The 15,000-nt window shown below is 43.5% G+C and overlaps 1 protein-coding gene across 1 annotated transcript in view; it reads right to left on the bottom strand.

The window, feature by feature from the left end:
- LOC138962893 (thiosulfate transporter TsuA-like) overlaps positions 1-13,994 on the bottom strand; it is a 20,298-nt gene extending 6,304 nt beyond the window's left edge. The window contains exons 1-7 of the mRNA XM_070334857.1: positions 13,330-13,994; positions 9,541-9,853; positions 9,165-9,248; positions 8,266-8,423; positions 7,681-7,729; positions 6,825-6,927; positions 546-660 (exon numbers count right to left, since the gene is read on the bottom strand). Coding sequence (XP_070190958.1) covers positions 546-660; positions 6,825-6,927; positions 7,681-7,729; positions 8,266-8,423; positions 9,165-9,248; positions 9,541-9,835 — 804 coding nt within the window. The 5' untranslated portion in view covers positions 9,836-9,853; positions 13,330-13,994. The remainder of the gene's footprint in view (positions 1-545; positions 661-6,824; positions 6,928-7,680; positions 7,730-8,265; positions 8,424-9,164; positions 9,249-9,540; positions 9,854-13,329) is intronic.
- Positions 13,995-15,000: the final 1,006 nt, after the last annotated feature.

Raw genomic sequence — 15,000 nt, 5'->3', positions numbered from 1 at the left:
ATAACTCAAACAGTTTTTGCTCTTTTCTAAAACGTTTTTCACCACTGGATAGAGCATAAAAAACTCTTTCGGAAAATGTAAAAATATGAAAATCATGCAAAGGTGACATGCGACTCATTCCGTGGTGGAGGGTCACAACATTATATGATATACCAATGTGTGAGTGTGTGGTTTAGTTAAAACGACGACGACGACGATCGTGATGATGACGATGACGATGACGATGATGATGATGATGATGAGCATGAGCATGAGCATGGTGATGGTGATGGTGATGATGAGGAGGAGGAGGAGGAGGAGGAGGCGGAGGAGGAGGAGGAGGAGGAGGAGGAGGAGGAGGAGGAGGATGATGATGATGATGATGATGATGATGATGATGATGATGATGATGATGATGATGATGATGATGATGATGAAGAAGAAGATGTAGACGACGATGACGATGACGATGATGATGATGATGATGATGATGATGATGATGATGATGATGATGATGATGATGATGATGATGATGATAATGACGACGACAACGACAGCATAATTACCTCGAGATCATCCCTATAGTCGAGGAAGACCTCGAGCAGAATGACGACGACAGCGACACAGAGCCCTGTGGGGATGGCAAGCGCTGCGAACGGTTTCCCCAGCGTTGTGTGCAGCCTGTGGCCAGTCAAACAAGACAGATGTTCTGGGTACGGCAAGCAGGTAAGATGTGTGTGTCATGACAGTTTCTTGACTGAATGCCTGTAGTGTGTGTGTGTGTGTGTGTGTGTGTGTGTGTGTGTGTGTGTGTGTGTGTGTGTATGTGTGTGTGTGTGTGTTTATTTGTGTGTGTGCGTGTGTGTGTGTGTGTGTGCGTGTGTGTGTATGTGTCTGACTGAATGCCTGTGGTTTGTGTGTGTGTGTGTGTGTGTGGTTTTTTTTTGTGCGTGTGTGTGTGACTGAATGCCTGTGGTTTGTGTGTGTGTGTGTGTGTGTGTGTGTGTGTGTGTGTCTGTGTGTGTGTGTGTGTGTCTGACTGAATGCCTGTGTTGTGTGTGTGTGTGTGAGTGTGTGTACTGATGTGTGTGTGTGTGTGAGAAAGAAAGAGAGAGAGAGATAGAGACAGAGAGAAAGAGAGAGAGAGAGACAAACGACAGACAGACAGAGGGACATAGCTATAGAGGCAGACAGACAGACCGACCGCACGACCAACAGACAGACAGACACACAGACACACAGACAGGCACACAGACATACAGACAGACACACAGACAGATAGACAAATAGACAGCTATCTAGTGAGAGACAACAAGTGAGAGAGATATTCTTCGGGGTCAGCATGCTCAAAGGGCTCTGGAATAAATAACATCTTGTGAAACTTCCATAACAAACAACCATCTGAAACAGAAATCCTAAACATACGCAAAAAATGTTTAACTTTCTAGCATATCATTCAAGTAACCAACCAATCATTTATAACACTACACTTTGCACTAAAACTGCTCTCAATAGTACAGATAGTACGAGCAATAACGAATCACTTACTGTTGGTGTTTTAATGGCTCTCTGTGCCTAGATGACCATTATAGCACGAGCAATAACGAGACACTTACTGTTGGTGTTTAATGGCTCTCTGTGCCTAGATGACCATTATAGCACGAGCAATAACGAGACACTTACTGTTGGTGTTTAATGGCTCTCTGTGCCTAGATGACCATTATAGCACGAGCAATAACGAGACACTTACTGTTAGTGTTTAAGGGCTCTCTGTGCCTAGATGACCATTATAGCACGAGCAATAACGAGACACTTACTGTTGGTGTTTAATGGCTCTCTGTGCCTAGATGACCATTATAGCACGAGCAATAACGAATCACTTACTGTTGGTGTTTAATGGCTCTCTGTGCCTAGATGACCATTATAGTACGAGCAATAACGAATCACTTACTGTTAGTGTTTAAGGGCTCTCTGTGCCTAGATGACCATTATAGCACGAGCAATAACGAGACACTTACTGTTGGTGTTTTAATGGCTCTCTGTGCCTAGATGACCATTATAGCACGAGCAATAACGAGACACTTACTGTTGGTGTTTAATGGCTCTCTGTGCCTAGATGACCATTATAGCACGAGCAATAACGAGACACTTACTGTTGGTGTTTTAAGGGCTCTCTGTGCCTAGATGACCATTATAGCACGAGCAATAACGAGACACTTACTGTTGGTGTTTTAAGGGCTCTCTGTGCCTAGATGACCATTATAGCACGAGCAATAACGAGACACTTACTGTTGGTGTTTTAATGGCTCTCTGTGCCTAGATGACCATTATAGCACGAGCAATAACGAGACACTTACTGTTGGTGTTTTAATGGCTCTCTGTGCCTAGATGACCATTATAGCACGAGCAATAACGAGACACTTACTGTTGGTGTTTTAAGGGCTCTCTGTGCCTAGATGACCATTATAGTACGAGCAATAACGAGACACTTACTGTTGGTGTTTTAATGGCTCTCTGTGCCTAGATGACCATTATAGCACGAGCAATAACGAGACACTTACTGTTGGTGTGTTAAAGGCTCTCTGTGCCTAGATGACCATTATAGCACGAGCAATAACGAGACACTTACTGTTGGTGTTTAATGGCTCTCTGTGCCTAGATGACCATTATAGCACGAGCAATAACGAGACACTTACTGTTGGTGTTTTAATGGCTCTCTGTGCCTAGATGACCATTATAGCACGAGCAATAACGAGACACTTACTGTTGGTGTTTTAAGGGCTCTCTGTGCCTAGATGACCATTATAGCACGAGCAATAACGAGACACTTACTGTTGGTGTTTAATGGCTCTCTGTGCCTAGATGACCATTATAGCACGAGCAATAACGAGACACTTACTGTTGGTGTTTAATGGCTCTCTGTGCCAAGATGACCATTATAGCACGAGCAATAACGAGACACTTACTGTTGGTGTTTTAAGGGCTCTCTGTGCCTAGATGACCATTATAGTACGAGCAATAACGAGACACTTACTGTTGGTGTTTAATGGCTCTCTGTGCCTAGATGACCATTATAGCACGAGCAATAACGAGACACTTACTGTTGGTGTTTTAAGGGCTCTCTGTGCCTAGATGACCATTATAGCACGAGCAATAACGAGACACTTACTGTTGGTGTTTAAGGGCTCTCTGTGCCTAGATGACCATTATAGCACGAGCAATAACGAGACACTTACTGTTGGTGTTTTAAGGGCTCTCTGTGCCTAGATGACCATTATAGCACGAGCAATAACGAGACACTTACTGTTGGTGTTTTAATGGCTCTCTGTGCCTAGATGACCATTATAGTACGAGCAATAACGAGACACTTACTGTTGGTGTTTTAATGGATCTCTGTGCCTAGATGACCATTATAGTACGAGCAATAACGAGACACTTACTGTTGGTGTTTTAATGGATCTCTGTGCCTAGATGACCATTATAGTACGAGCAATAACGAGACACTTACTGTTGGTGTTTTAATGGATCTCTGTGCCTAGATGACCATTATAGTACGAGCAATAACGAGACACTTACTGTTGGTGTTTTAATGGATCTCTGTGCCTAGATGACCATTATAGTACGAGCAATAACGAGACACTTACTGTTGGTGTTTTAAGGGCTCTCTGTGCCTAGATGACCATTATAGCACGAGCAATAACGAGACACTTACTGTTGGTGTTTTAATGGATCTCTGTGCCTAGATGACCATTATAGCACGAGCAATAACGAGACACTTACTGTTGGTGTTTTAATGGATCTCTGTGCCTAGATGACCATTATAGCACGAGCAATAACGAATCACTTACTGTTGGTGTTTAATGACTCTCTGTGCCTAGATGACCATTATAGCACGAGCAATAACGAGATACTTACTGTTGGTGTTTTAAGGGCTCTCTGTGCCTAGATGACCATTATAGCACGAGCAATAACGAGACACTTACTGTTGGTGTTTTAAGGGCTCTCTGTGCCTAGATGACCATTATAGCACGAGCAATAACGAGACACTTACTGTTGGTGTTTAATGGCTCTCTGTGCCTAGATGACCATTATAGCACGAGCAATAACGAGACACTTACTGTTGGTGTTTTAAGGGCTCTCTGTGCCTAGATGACCATTATAGTACGAGCAATAACGAGACACTTACTGTTGGTGTTTAATGGCTCTCTGTGCCTAGATGACCATTATAGCACGAGCAATAACGAGACACTTACTGTTGGTGTTTTAAGGGCTCTCTGTGCCTAGATGACCATTATAGCACGAGCAATAACGAATCACTTACTGTTGGTGTTTAATGGCTCTCTGTGCCTAGATGACCATTATAGCACGAGCAATAACGAGACACTTACTGTTGGTGTTTAATGGCTCTCTGTGCCTAGATGACCATTATAGCACGAGCAATAACGAGACACTTACTGTTGGTGTTTAATGGCTCTCTGTGCCTAGATGACCATTATAGCACGAGCAATAACGAGACACTTACTGTTGGTGTTTTAAGGGCTCTCTGTGCCTAGATGACCATTATAGCACGAGCAATAACGAGACACTTACTGTTGGTGTTTTAATGGATCTCTGTGCCTAGATGACCATTACAGCACGAGCAATAACGAGACACTTACTGTTGGTGTTTAAGGGCTCTCTGTGCCTAGATGACCATTATAGTACGAGCAATAACGAGACACTTACTGTTGGTGTTTTAATGGCTCTCTGTGCCTAGATGACCATTATAGCACGAGCAATAACGAATCACTTACTGTTGGTGTTTTAATGGCTCTCTGTGCCTAGATGACCATTATAGCACGAGCAATAACGAGACACTTACTGTTGGTGTTTAATGGCTCTCTGTGCCTAGATGACCATTATAGCACGAGCAATAACGAGACACTTACTGTTGGTGTTTAATGGCTCTCTGTGCCTAGATGACCATTATAGCACGAGCAATAACGAATCACTTACTGTTGGTGTTTAATGGCTCTCTGTGCCTAGATGACCATTATAGCACGAGCAATAACGAGACACTTACTGTTGGTGTTTAAGGGCTCTCTGTGCCTAGATGACCATTATAGCACGAGCAATAACGAGACACTTACTGTTGGTGTTTTAAGGGCTCTCTGTGCCTAGATGACCATTATAGCACGAGCAATAACGAGACACTTACTGTTGGTGTTTTAAGGGCTCTCTGTGCCTAGATGACCATTATAGTACGAGCAATAACGATTATTCCCCCCTCTGCTTCTTTCTCTCTGTAAACTTGTAGGGCTAGTTATTTTTCGGTAACTTACCCAACAACCAAAATCACTTACCCAACAACGGGCCTGAATCCTCGATAGCTCATCGGTAGAGACTGTACACATTGTGGATCTACTTTTTGCGACTCAAAAGTTCAGAACACTCTAATGTACAAAATATACATTTCTGGAGCAAACAATACAACCATACCGCATTTAAACCAGCAACTACAGGCTTGAACACATGAATCTCAATATAAAATCCATGAGTTTGGTTGTTTTCTGAATTCAGATCTGCCGTGCACAATCGTTTATCGCTAGCAAGATTCCAAGGAAAAGTAACTCTCATACTTTGTCTAGCGACACGAGTAGTTCCCCTTCCAGATTTCGGCTGCATCGACAAGACTGCAATCCGACGGTCAGTTTTCAACAATATTTCATTGTATAAACAGATCACAATTGCAAACATTTAATCAACGTAAAGAACATGCAGCGGTTTCATACACTATTTTGCCCCAGAAAACTGAACTTCATACAGTTTTTAACGTTGGAACACGGGTGTAAAACTTCGTCTGCTAGTCACATTCGAGGAAAGAACATTTCCTGAGCGATACCAAAACATGAACAGAACACACACTATCTGCCTTTACCGCCACAGCAGAATGACAACATAACTGTGTACTTGATTTTAGTTCAAAACATGGAAACTGACAAGAAGTGTTAACAGAATTGAATGATTTGCACGGAAATATGCAACCGCGCATTAATCGATCGCCTGCGCAGGTAGACTGGTTGGGTGAATATGATTCGATTAAACTTTCGCACAAAAACTCCTCTTTTCTTTGAATAACTGAAGAAAGGAGGAATAAAGAGGTTACATACCTCGTCTCAGTGATTATCAAAATTAATGGTCTCAGTTCGTGGTCATGAAAAAGCTTGCTGAAGCTCGCATTTTTCATGATCCGCTAACTTCGACCATTATTTTTGATAATCACTGAGACTCGGCATGTAACCTCTACATTATTATTATTATTATTGTGATCATTTTTATGCGCCTAATCTAGATATAGCCCAAAGCGCTTACATATTAATTTCTGCCGTTTGAAATGGAATTTTTTACAGACAGACAGACAAACAGACATTTTTACACACAATATATAACGCATTCACATCGGCCAGTAAAGCTCAGTAGCCTATTAGGCGAGCATTCACCTTTCACGGCCTTTATTCCAAGTCAAACGGGTATTTGGTGGACATTTTTATCTATGCCTATACAATTTTGCCAGGAAAGATCCTTTTGTCAATCGTGGGATCTTTAACGTGCACACCCCAATGTAGTGTACACGAAGGGACCTCGGTTTTTCGTCTCATCCGAAAGACTAGCACTTGAACCCACCACCTAGGTTAGGAAAGGGGGGAGAAAATTGCGGCCTGACCCAGGGTCGAACACGCAACCTCTCGCTTCCGAGCGCAAGTGCGTTACCACTCGGCCACCCAGTACATCACTTACTGTTGGTGTTTTAAGGGCTCTCTGTGCCTAGATGACAATTATAGTACGAGCAATAACGAGACACTTACTGTTGGTGTGTTAAAGGCTCTCGGGGTCTCAGCAGCCCTTCAATGCATGGAGCCAGCATTCCGTAAAGCAAAGCTCCCACCAGGCAGCCAATGAGTGTGAAGACTGTTAACAGACACGGAGTGATTGTAGGAGAAAGGGTTAACACGGAGTGTGTGTGTGTGTGTGTGTGTGTGTGTGTGTGTGTGTGTGTGTGTGTGTGTGTGTGTATGTGCATGTGTGTATGTGTGTGGGGTGTGTGTGTGTGTGTGTGTGTGTGTGTGTGTGTGTGTGTGTGTGTGTGTGTGTGTGTGTCTGTTAGTCTGTCTGTCTGTCTCTCTGTATTTAAGCTGCTCGATTTGTAAGTTTATCATTTGATCGATTTGTAAGTTTATCATTTGTAATTGCCCAACATTATTCTATTTCCATAATTAAAATAGTCTGATCGTCTTCAACTGATTTCCGCATAAAAATATAAAAGAAATGAATAAAACAAACTACCGTCTAAGTACAAGAGCGTCGCAAATGAGCTTGACCTCTAAAGCGATTATGACCTAACAACGGTATTTCTAAAGGTTACGGCACAGGGAGGGTAAGCCTGATTGTTGGAAATAGTTGAAAAACGTTACATCATACAACGGCAAGCGATGTTACGTTGCTGATAGCTGTGTGTCGTGCTAAGTCACAATGAAAAACGTTACATCATACAACGGCAAGCGATGTTACGTTGCTGATACCTGTGTGTCGTGCTAAGTCACAATGAAAAACGTTACATCATACAACGGCAAGCGATGTTACGTTGCTGATAGCTGTGTGTCGTGCTAAGTCACAATGAAAGAGGCACTAACGCCTCTCAGCAAAGAACAAGAAGTAACTTACTGGCGTTGGGTGTCCACGTTCCAACTTGCACTAGCACCATGCCCGGACACTGTGGTGAGAAGAAATAACATTAAGACAGACTTATAGAAAAAAAAGACAGACAGACAGACAGACAGACGCACGCACGCACGCACACACGCGTGCCCACGGACGCACGTCGCACACGAACACACCCGCACGCACCTTCGCACGCCCGCCCGCACGCACACAAACACACATGCACACACACACACACACACACACACACACACACACACACATGCACAAACATACACACACACACACATGTACATATACACACACACACATGTACATATACACACACACACACACACACACACACACACACACACACACACACACACTAACATGCACACACGTGCACAGACAGACACCCACACTGTTTGGGTGAGGAAAGAATTTTATACTAAGACAGACAGGCAGACAGACAGACAGACAGACAGACAGACAGACAGTTAAAAAGACAAACAGAGAGACAATAAGCTAATTTGTTCTTAAATGCACATATAAACACACATGTGTACAAGCCAAGGTACCATTATCACAAATGACGTCAGAACTTACAGCTCCTGATAGCGTCATACCCACGCCCAAGAGACAAGGTCCCAGACAGGAAGTGACGACACCTTTGCTGGCCACACACGTGACGAACTCGTCACTGGCATGCCGGTACTTCTCGCGGGTGAGAGGGATTAAGGACAGAATGGAGATGCTCAGTAAACCTGAAACAAGAACGCTGAGCCGTAAGGCCAAAAAAAAATAGGTGTGGTTACGGTAACATAGCCACAAAAAAATAGGGTAGGAAGGTAGGCAATCACTTGACAGGGAAATAAGTGTGCGACTCGAGCGCTTTTGCTTTCATTGCGTTTTCTGCACTCGTTTTCTTGTGGGTTTTTTTTGGTTTTTTTACAAATGTAATAAAAAGTTATAGGGTCGGCCCCTAAAAATAGGGTAAGTCGGGTTACCGTAACCACACCTATTTTTTTTTAGGCCTAATCAACCATTCAGTCAAGCGAATCGATGCACGCTTAAATACGCCCGTTTTCCATTCGCCTTCCCAACGGCACACATTTACACGCACGCTGGCACGCTCGCACGCACGCACGCACGCACGCACGAACGAACGCACGCACGCACACACACACACACACACACACACACCACACACACACACACACACACACTCTGTGTGCGTGTGTGTGTGTGCATGTGTGTGTGTGAGAGAGAGAGAGAGAGAGAGAGAGAGAGAGAGAGAGAGAGAGAGAGAGAGAGAGACGTAAGACATTTTATTGTTTAAACACACAAGGTTCATTTCAACGGGGAGGGGGGGGGTCAGAGAGAGAGAGAGAGAGAGAGAGAGAGAGAGAGAGAGAGAGAGAGAGAGAGAGAGAGAGAGAGAGGATGTCAGTGAAAGTTAGACAAATATATTGTATCAACAAACTCTTAACGAAAGAGAGACTTACTTGAAGCGAGCGCTGCCAGAAACATCTTCAGCATAATCCATTTCTCAAACACCATCTGAAGCCGTACGGATTTGGGTTCAAACACTGAAACAGATTTCAACGGTTCGGACAAAATAAGAGATTGTGTGTAAGCATCGTGCAGTGTAGTCATACAGCTGTGTGTAGGGTGGTGGTGGGGAGGGCAGTGCTGAATACTGTAGTGGTGGTCATGGTGGCATTGTTTACAGAAGAAATTATAACGATGATGAACGTCATTATCGATAGATTGTTATGGTGTGTAAATGATGATTAGATTGAAGATGTTGTCGACGACCACATGGAAGAAAAACTTCTTTTTTTTAATATTAAAAAAATAATGAAGATTGCAGTAACAGACCTCTTGTTTTCTCCATGGCTATACCGAAGACAAAACCCAGCAGCATGGCCCCCAACAACTTGCTCAACAGTTTCACTATGGCCGCTGCAGACGACGACGACGACGTTGCAACCCTACATGTTGATTTCCCATCCACGCTGCCTGAAGGATCATCCACGCCAAGAGGTTGTTTCTCTTTCTGGTTGCCAAACGTGTGAGTTGGGTGTGATGGTGGGTGTGTGTCGGTGTCGCTGGGATTACGAGCAGCAAATCCTGTGTTGGCTGTTCCGCCATTGTGAGGTACTACGGTGCTCATGGTGGGTTTGTCAATCTCCTATGAAAACATCGCAAGGTGGGGTTAGACATTCGCCAAAACACTGGCACACACATGTAACACAGCACTTCAAACAGCCGGGTCATGGGGTGGACGATCTGAGATGCATGGTGATCGAGCTGATTCTGGCTCATCCTGACGATGCACCACGCCGCAGAAAACAGGAATTTTTCAAAATGACGAAGCTGAGAACGATCTATGCACCAGTTAACAGTTTCGGCGTTTACATGGAACGAAGAAGGAAAGCGGAAGAGGATGAAGTTCAAACACACTCGCAAAAACGATGTGCGCATGCGTTCAAATCAAAGGGGAAAAAATGGAAAATCGCGTGTTTGTTTGCCCGATGTAATCCTTGTAACCTTTACACTCTTTTTTCGAACACTCAAGAGCAACTTCAGGGCTGGAAGACTACACAATTGCACTTTCTGCCGACTGAATCTACGCTTTCTCAAATCAACCGGAACAGGAAGAAGAAGAAAAACTCTTGAAAAAACGATCTGCGGATGCGCATTTTCTCAAAAAAAGGAAACCAAAAGAGGAAGAAGAAGCAAAAATGCTCGTAAAAAAAGGATCTGCGCATGTGCGAATCTAAAATGGCCGCGGAACTGTTAATCGGTGTATCCCCTTGCAGGGTTTAACCTGGGAGAAAAAGGCAATGGGACATTTGTCCCCTTCAACCAAATTCCGATGGGACATAGTCGAAGGCAAGAAGCACCAAAGAGGCCTGTACGCGTTTTGACTAAAGATGCAAAATGGTACAATATGGTGCCATCTGAGAATTAGCCGCTATATCGTGTTATCTATGTATGTGTGTGTGTGTGTGTGTGTGTGTGTGTGTGTGTGTGTGTGTGTGTGTGTGTATATGTGTGTGAGTGTGAGTGTGAGTGTGAGTGTGTGTGTGTGTGTGTGTGTGTGTGTGTGTGTGTGTGTGTGTGTGAGTGTGAGTGTGTGATGTAAAGTGTACATTTGGTGGCGCAGTGGTACGTAATCTGAATGCGCCCTTTGACGCACTGACAGGAATTGTGATGGGACATTTTCAGATTTAATGCGCCAATGGCGCAGGGCGCACAAGTAAATGAAACCCTGCCCTTGGACTCAACTCCAAGGACTAGCTGGATCGTTCTCAGCTCTCACTCTTTTCAGAGTCTGTTCGATCTCCATTCGTTTAGGGTGGCCGCCTGTGTGTGTGTGTGTGTGTGTGTGTGTGTGTGTGTGTGTGTGAGGGAAGAATGAGAGAGCCAGACAGCCAGACAGAGAACGCGAGAAAAAGAAAGAAAGAACGCGTGAGACAGAATATGACGTCAAAATTCATCATGAGATTACACTATACATCACGTGCCGTCAATTCGTTTTTTCCTCATACCATCCCGAAGAAGGCATAGCAGTTTGAAGAACATACCAAACCTGGTTTCGTGATGTGTCCTCTTTTTGTTTAGAATATAAGATTTCCGATTTTTTTTAAGGTGAAAAAAAAATGATATAAGCTGTCACGTACGACAGTCACAGTTGTCAATCATTGCTTTGTGTGTCTTTGTTGCTTGACCAGTAGGGGAAGGGCTCCTAATATCGACCGGCTCCTGATATGTACCACCTCCTGTTCTGACAAACTAACGGCGCTAGAGCGCTCAAAACAATTTCATTCGCTGTATTCACCCTCTCTGGATAACTTTCACATGTCAAAACAATTGCAGAAACACAAACCTCAAAACCGTTAGGCTTTTTCTCTTTTTACATTTGGTCAAGTTTTGACTAAATGTTTTAACATAGAGGGGGAATCGCGACGAGGGTCGTGGTGTATGTGTGTCTGTATGTGTGTGTGAGTGTGTGTCTGTCTGTCTGTCTGTGTGTGTGTGTGTGTGTGTGTGTGTCTGTATGTGTGTGTGAGTGTGTGTCTGTCTGTCTGTCTGTGTGTGTGTGTGTGTAGAGCGATTCAGACTAAACTACTGGACCGATCTTTATGAAATTTGACCTGAGAGTTCCTGGGAATGACATCCCCGGGTATATTTTTCATTTTTTCGATAAATACTTTTGATGACGTCATATCCGACTTTTTGTCAAAGTTGAGGGGGCACTGTCACACCCTCATTTTTCAATCAAATCGATTGAAATTTTGACAAAACAATCTTCGACGAAGGCCGGACTTTGGTATTGCATTTCAGCTTGGTGGCTTAAAAACTAATAAATGAGTTTGGTCATTAAAAATCGGAAACTTGTAATTAAAATTATTTTTTCATTAAACGATCCAAAAACAATTTCATCTTATTCTTCGTCATTTTCTGATTCCAAAAACATATACATATGTTATATTTGGATTACAAACAAGCTCCCAAATTAAACATATGAAAATTATGATTAAAATTAATTGTCCGAAATCGATTTAGAAACAATTTCATCTTATTCCTTGTCCGTTCCTGATTCCAAAAAGATAGATATGATATGTTTGGATTAAAAACACGCTCAGAAAGTTAAAAAGAATAGAGATACAGAAAAGCGTGCTATCCTCCTCAGCGCAACCACTACCGCGCTTTTCTGGATTGTAAATTTCATTGCCTTTGCCACGAGCGGTGGACAGACGATGCTACGAGTGTACGGTCTTGCGGAAAAAATGCAGTGCGTTCAGTTTCATTCTGTGAGTTCGACTGAGCTTGACTAAATGTATTTTCGCCTTACGTGACTTGTTTTACATTTAGTCAAGTTTTGACTAAATGTTTTAACATAGAGGGGGAATCGAGACGAGGGTCGTGGTGTATGTGTGTCTGTGTGTGTGTGTGTGTGTGTGTGTCTGTCTGTCTGTGTGTGTGTGTGTGTAGAGCGATTCAGAGTAAACTACTGGACCGATCTTTATGAAATGTGACATGAGAATTTCTGGGTATGATATCCCCAGATTATTTTTCATTTTTTTGATAAATGTCTTTGATGACGTCATATCCGGCATTTTGTAAAAGTTGAGGCGGCACTGTCACACCCAACTGTTGATTGTGTGGATCAAAGGGGGGAATATTGTGGTCTGTTGAGGAACGCGATTAGCATTGATTTTGAGGTTTTGCCTGTTGATCTTCCGACGCGCTCAAATCTAATTTGTTTTACAACGTCATTGTCACAGGCGTATTCTGTCTTGCCAAATAGTAGTTTGAAATCTTGTATCAAAACTTTTGAAAACATGGAGTTGGGTTTTGTTTCTAAATATGAATGGATGGCTTCTAATGTAAACCTGCTGCGTTTTATTTCACATTGAACAGTGCACAAGTTCGTGTTTTTTTCTCATCGAAACAAATAGGCCTACAGTCGAACCTCCACCCTTGCAACCACCCCTCAAAAGCAACCATCTATACCCACAATGACCATTCAATCCAATGGACACACGACAAGGTTTTTTTCTATACATTTCAAATGTCTACTGCGACCACCTGTCTATAACGTTATAGGCACGTTTATTGTAAAAACAAGCACACACAAAAGAAACCGATGACACTCACCAAACACGACCGTGTCAAAAGATAGCCTGTTAGCTGTGTACGTCGTCAAGACTGGCACACTCCAGCACTGAATTCAGAAAGCCTTTACACGCTCATTCCACACACACACACGCACAAACACCAGTGTCAAACGGGTCACTTTGGAGAAGATGCCCTCAATCTGACACCCGCATTTCGCCTGTCACACAAAACACGTGCACCGTATCCAGTGTAACTGCTGACACAAGACAGCCGTCTTACATCAAGTAGACGCTCGTATCGTGTGTGTGTGTGTGTGTGTGTGTGTGTGTGTGTGTGTGTTTTCTTGTTATTTTGTTCCTTTTTCCTGCGGTTTGTCCCCGGCAGTTTGTTTTGTTTTACTGACTATTTACTCTTTTTCCTAATAATGTTTGAGAAAGTAAATTCGTAGACACAGCACACACTTTTGTCACAGTTGTTAACAAATGCGCTTTTGCTGAAAAGATTGACACCACACTGAACAAATCCTTTCCAGAATAAAATAAAAGAATAGAATCGGTCGTGAATGAGCATGACCCTGTGGGTTACACTGAAAGGGCGGAGAAAGTCAAGAGGAGTCACGTTCATCCACACGTAGTAAAATAAAATAAACTTTTAACAGCGCTACCGCCGTGCATGGCCTCAAGCCAATAAGATCGAGGCTGATTTCCCACCGAAGGTTTGTAAATACACTGTGAGCGACCTTGCGGGTCTTTCCCAGTAGGCACGTTTGTAACCTTGCGTAGCGCCGTTGCCAGTGTGTTTTTCACCAGTGTGACCTTTGTGTGTTCTTTGATAGGCGGGCAGATAACTCAGTCGTAGCGGCGTATAACCACTTTGTCGCTATCGGAACAGGAATGCAGAGCCGGACTACCGGGGGGGTTATGGGGTTTGCGCAACCCCCCCCCCCCCCCCTAGCCTAAACATGTACCTCACTTATTTAAAACATTTTTTTATTATTGTTTACTTTATGCCGTTTTATACAAGGAGCGACCATTTTCCTATCTCAGAATATGACCTACTCATCAGCTTCAGGGCGCTTCGCCCCCTGACCCCCACAAAGGGCTCTGCCCCTTGACCCCGCCAGGGGGAAGTGGGGGAACTTCCCCCTGGACCACCACTAGCAACCCCCCCCCCCCCCCCTCCTCTTCGCCTAGTCCGGCCCTGGGAATATATACAAATAACATGGATACCGTCGTACTGTATGGCAGCTCGCTTTCCCCAGTGAGAAAGCAACCCAAATTACCACAAGAAAATTTGCTGATTCAAATCAGCAGGTTCCCAGACGTTCCTTCATGTAATTTTTAGGTGAATACACCAGTTCCGCGGCCATTTTAGATCTCGCACATGCGCACTTCTTTTATCGCGAGCAAATTCGACTTATTTCCTTTTCCGGGTGATGCGCATATCGTTTTTCGGCATGTTTATGTCTTTTTACATTTAGTCAAGTTTTGACCGATCTTTATGAAATTTGACATGAGAGTTCCTGGGTATGATATCCTTAGACGTTTTTTTCTTTTTTTATATAAATGTCTTTGATGACGTCATATCCGGCTTTTCGTGAAAGTTGAGGCGGCACTGTCACGCCCTCATTTTTCAACCAAACTGGTTGAAATTTTGGTCGGGTAATGTTCGACGAAGCCCGGACTTCGGTATTGCATTTCAGCGTGGTGG

This window comes from Littorina saxatilis, linkage group LG3 (genome assembly GCF_037325665.1).
Source record: "Littorina saxatilis isolate snail1 linkage group LG3, US_GU_Lsax_2.0, whole genome shotgun sequence".
In the NCBI taxonomy this organism is placed as follows: Eukaryota; Metazoa; Mollusca; class Gastropoda; order Littorinimorpha; family Littorinidae; genus Littorina; species Littorina saxatilis.
Note: the sequence above shows the minus strand (reverse complement) of the source record. Positions and strands in the feature narration are given on the sequence as shown.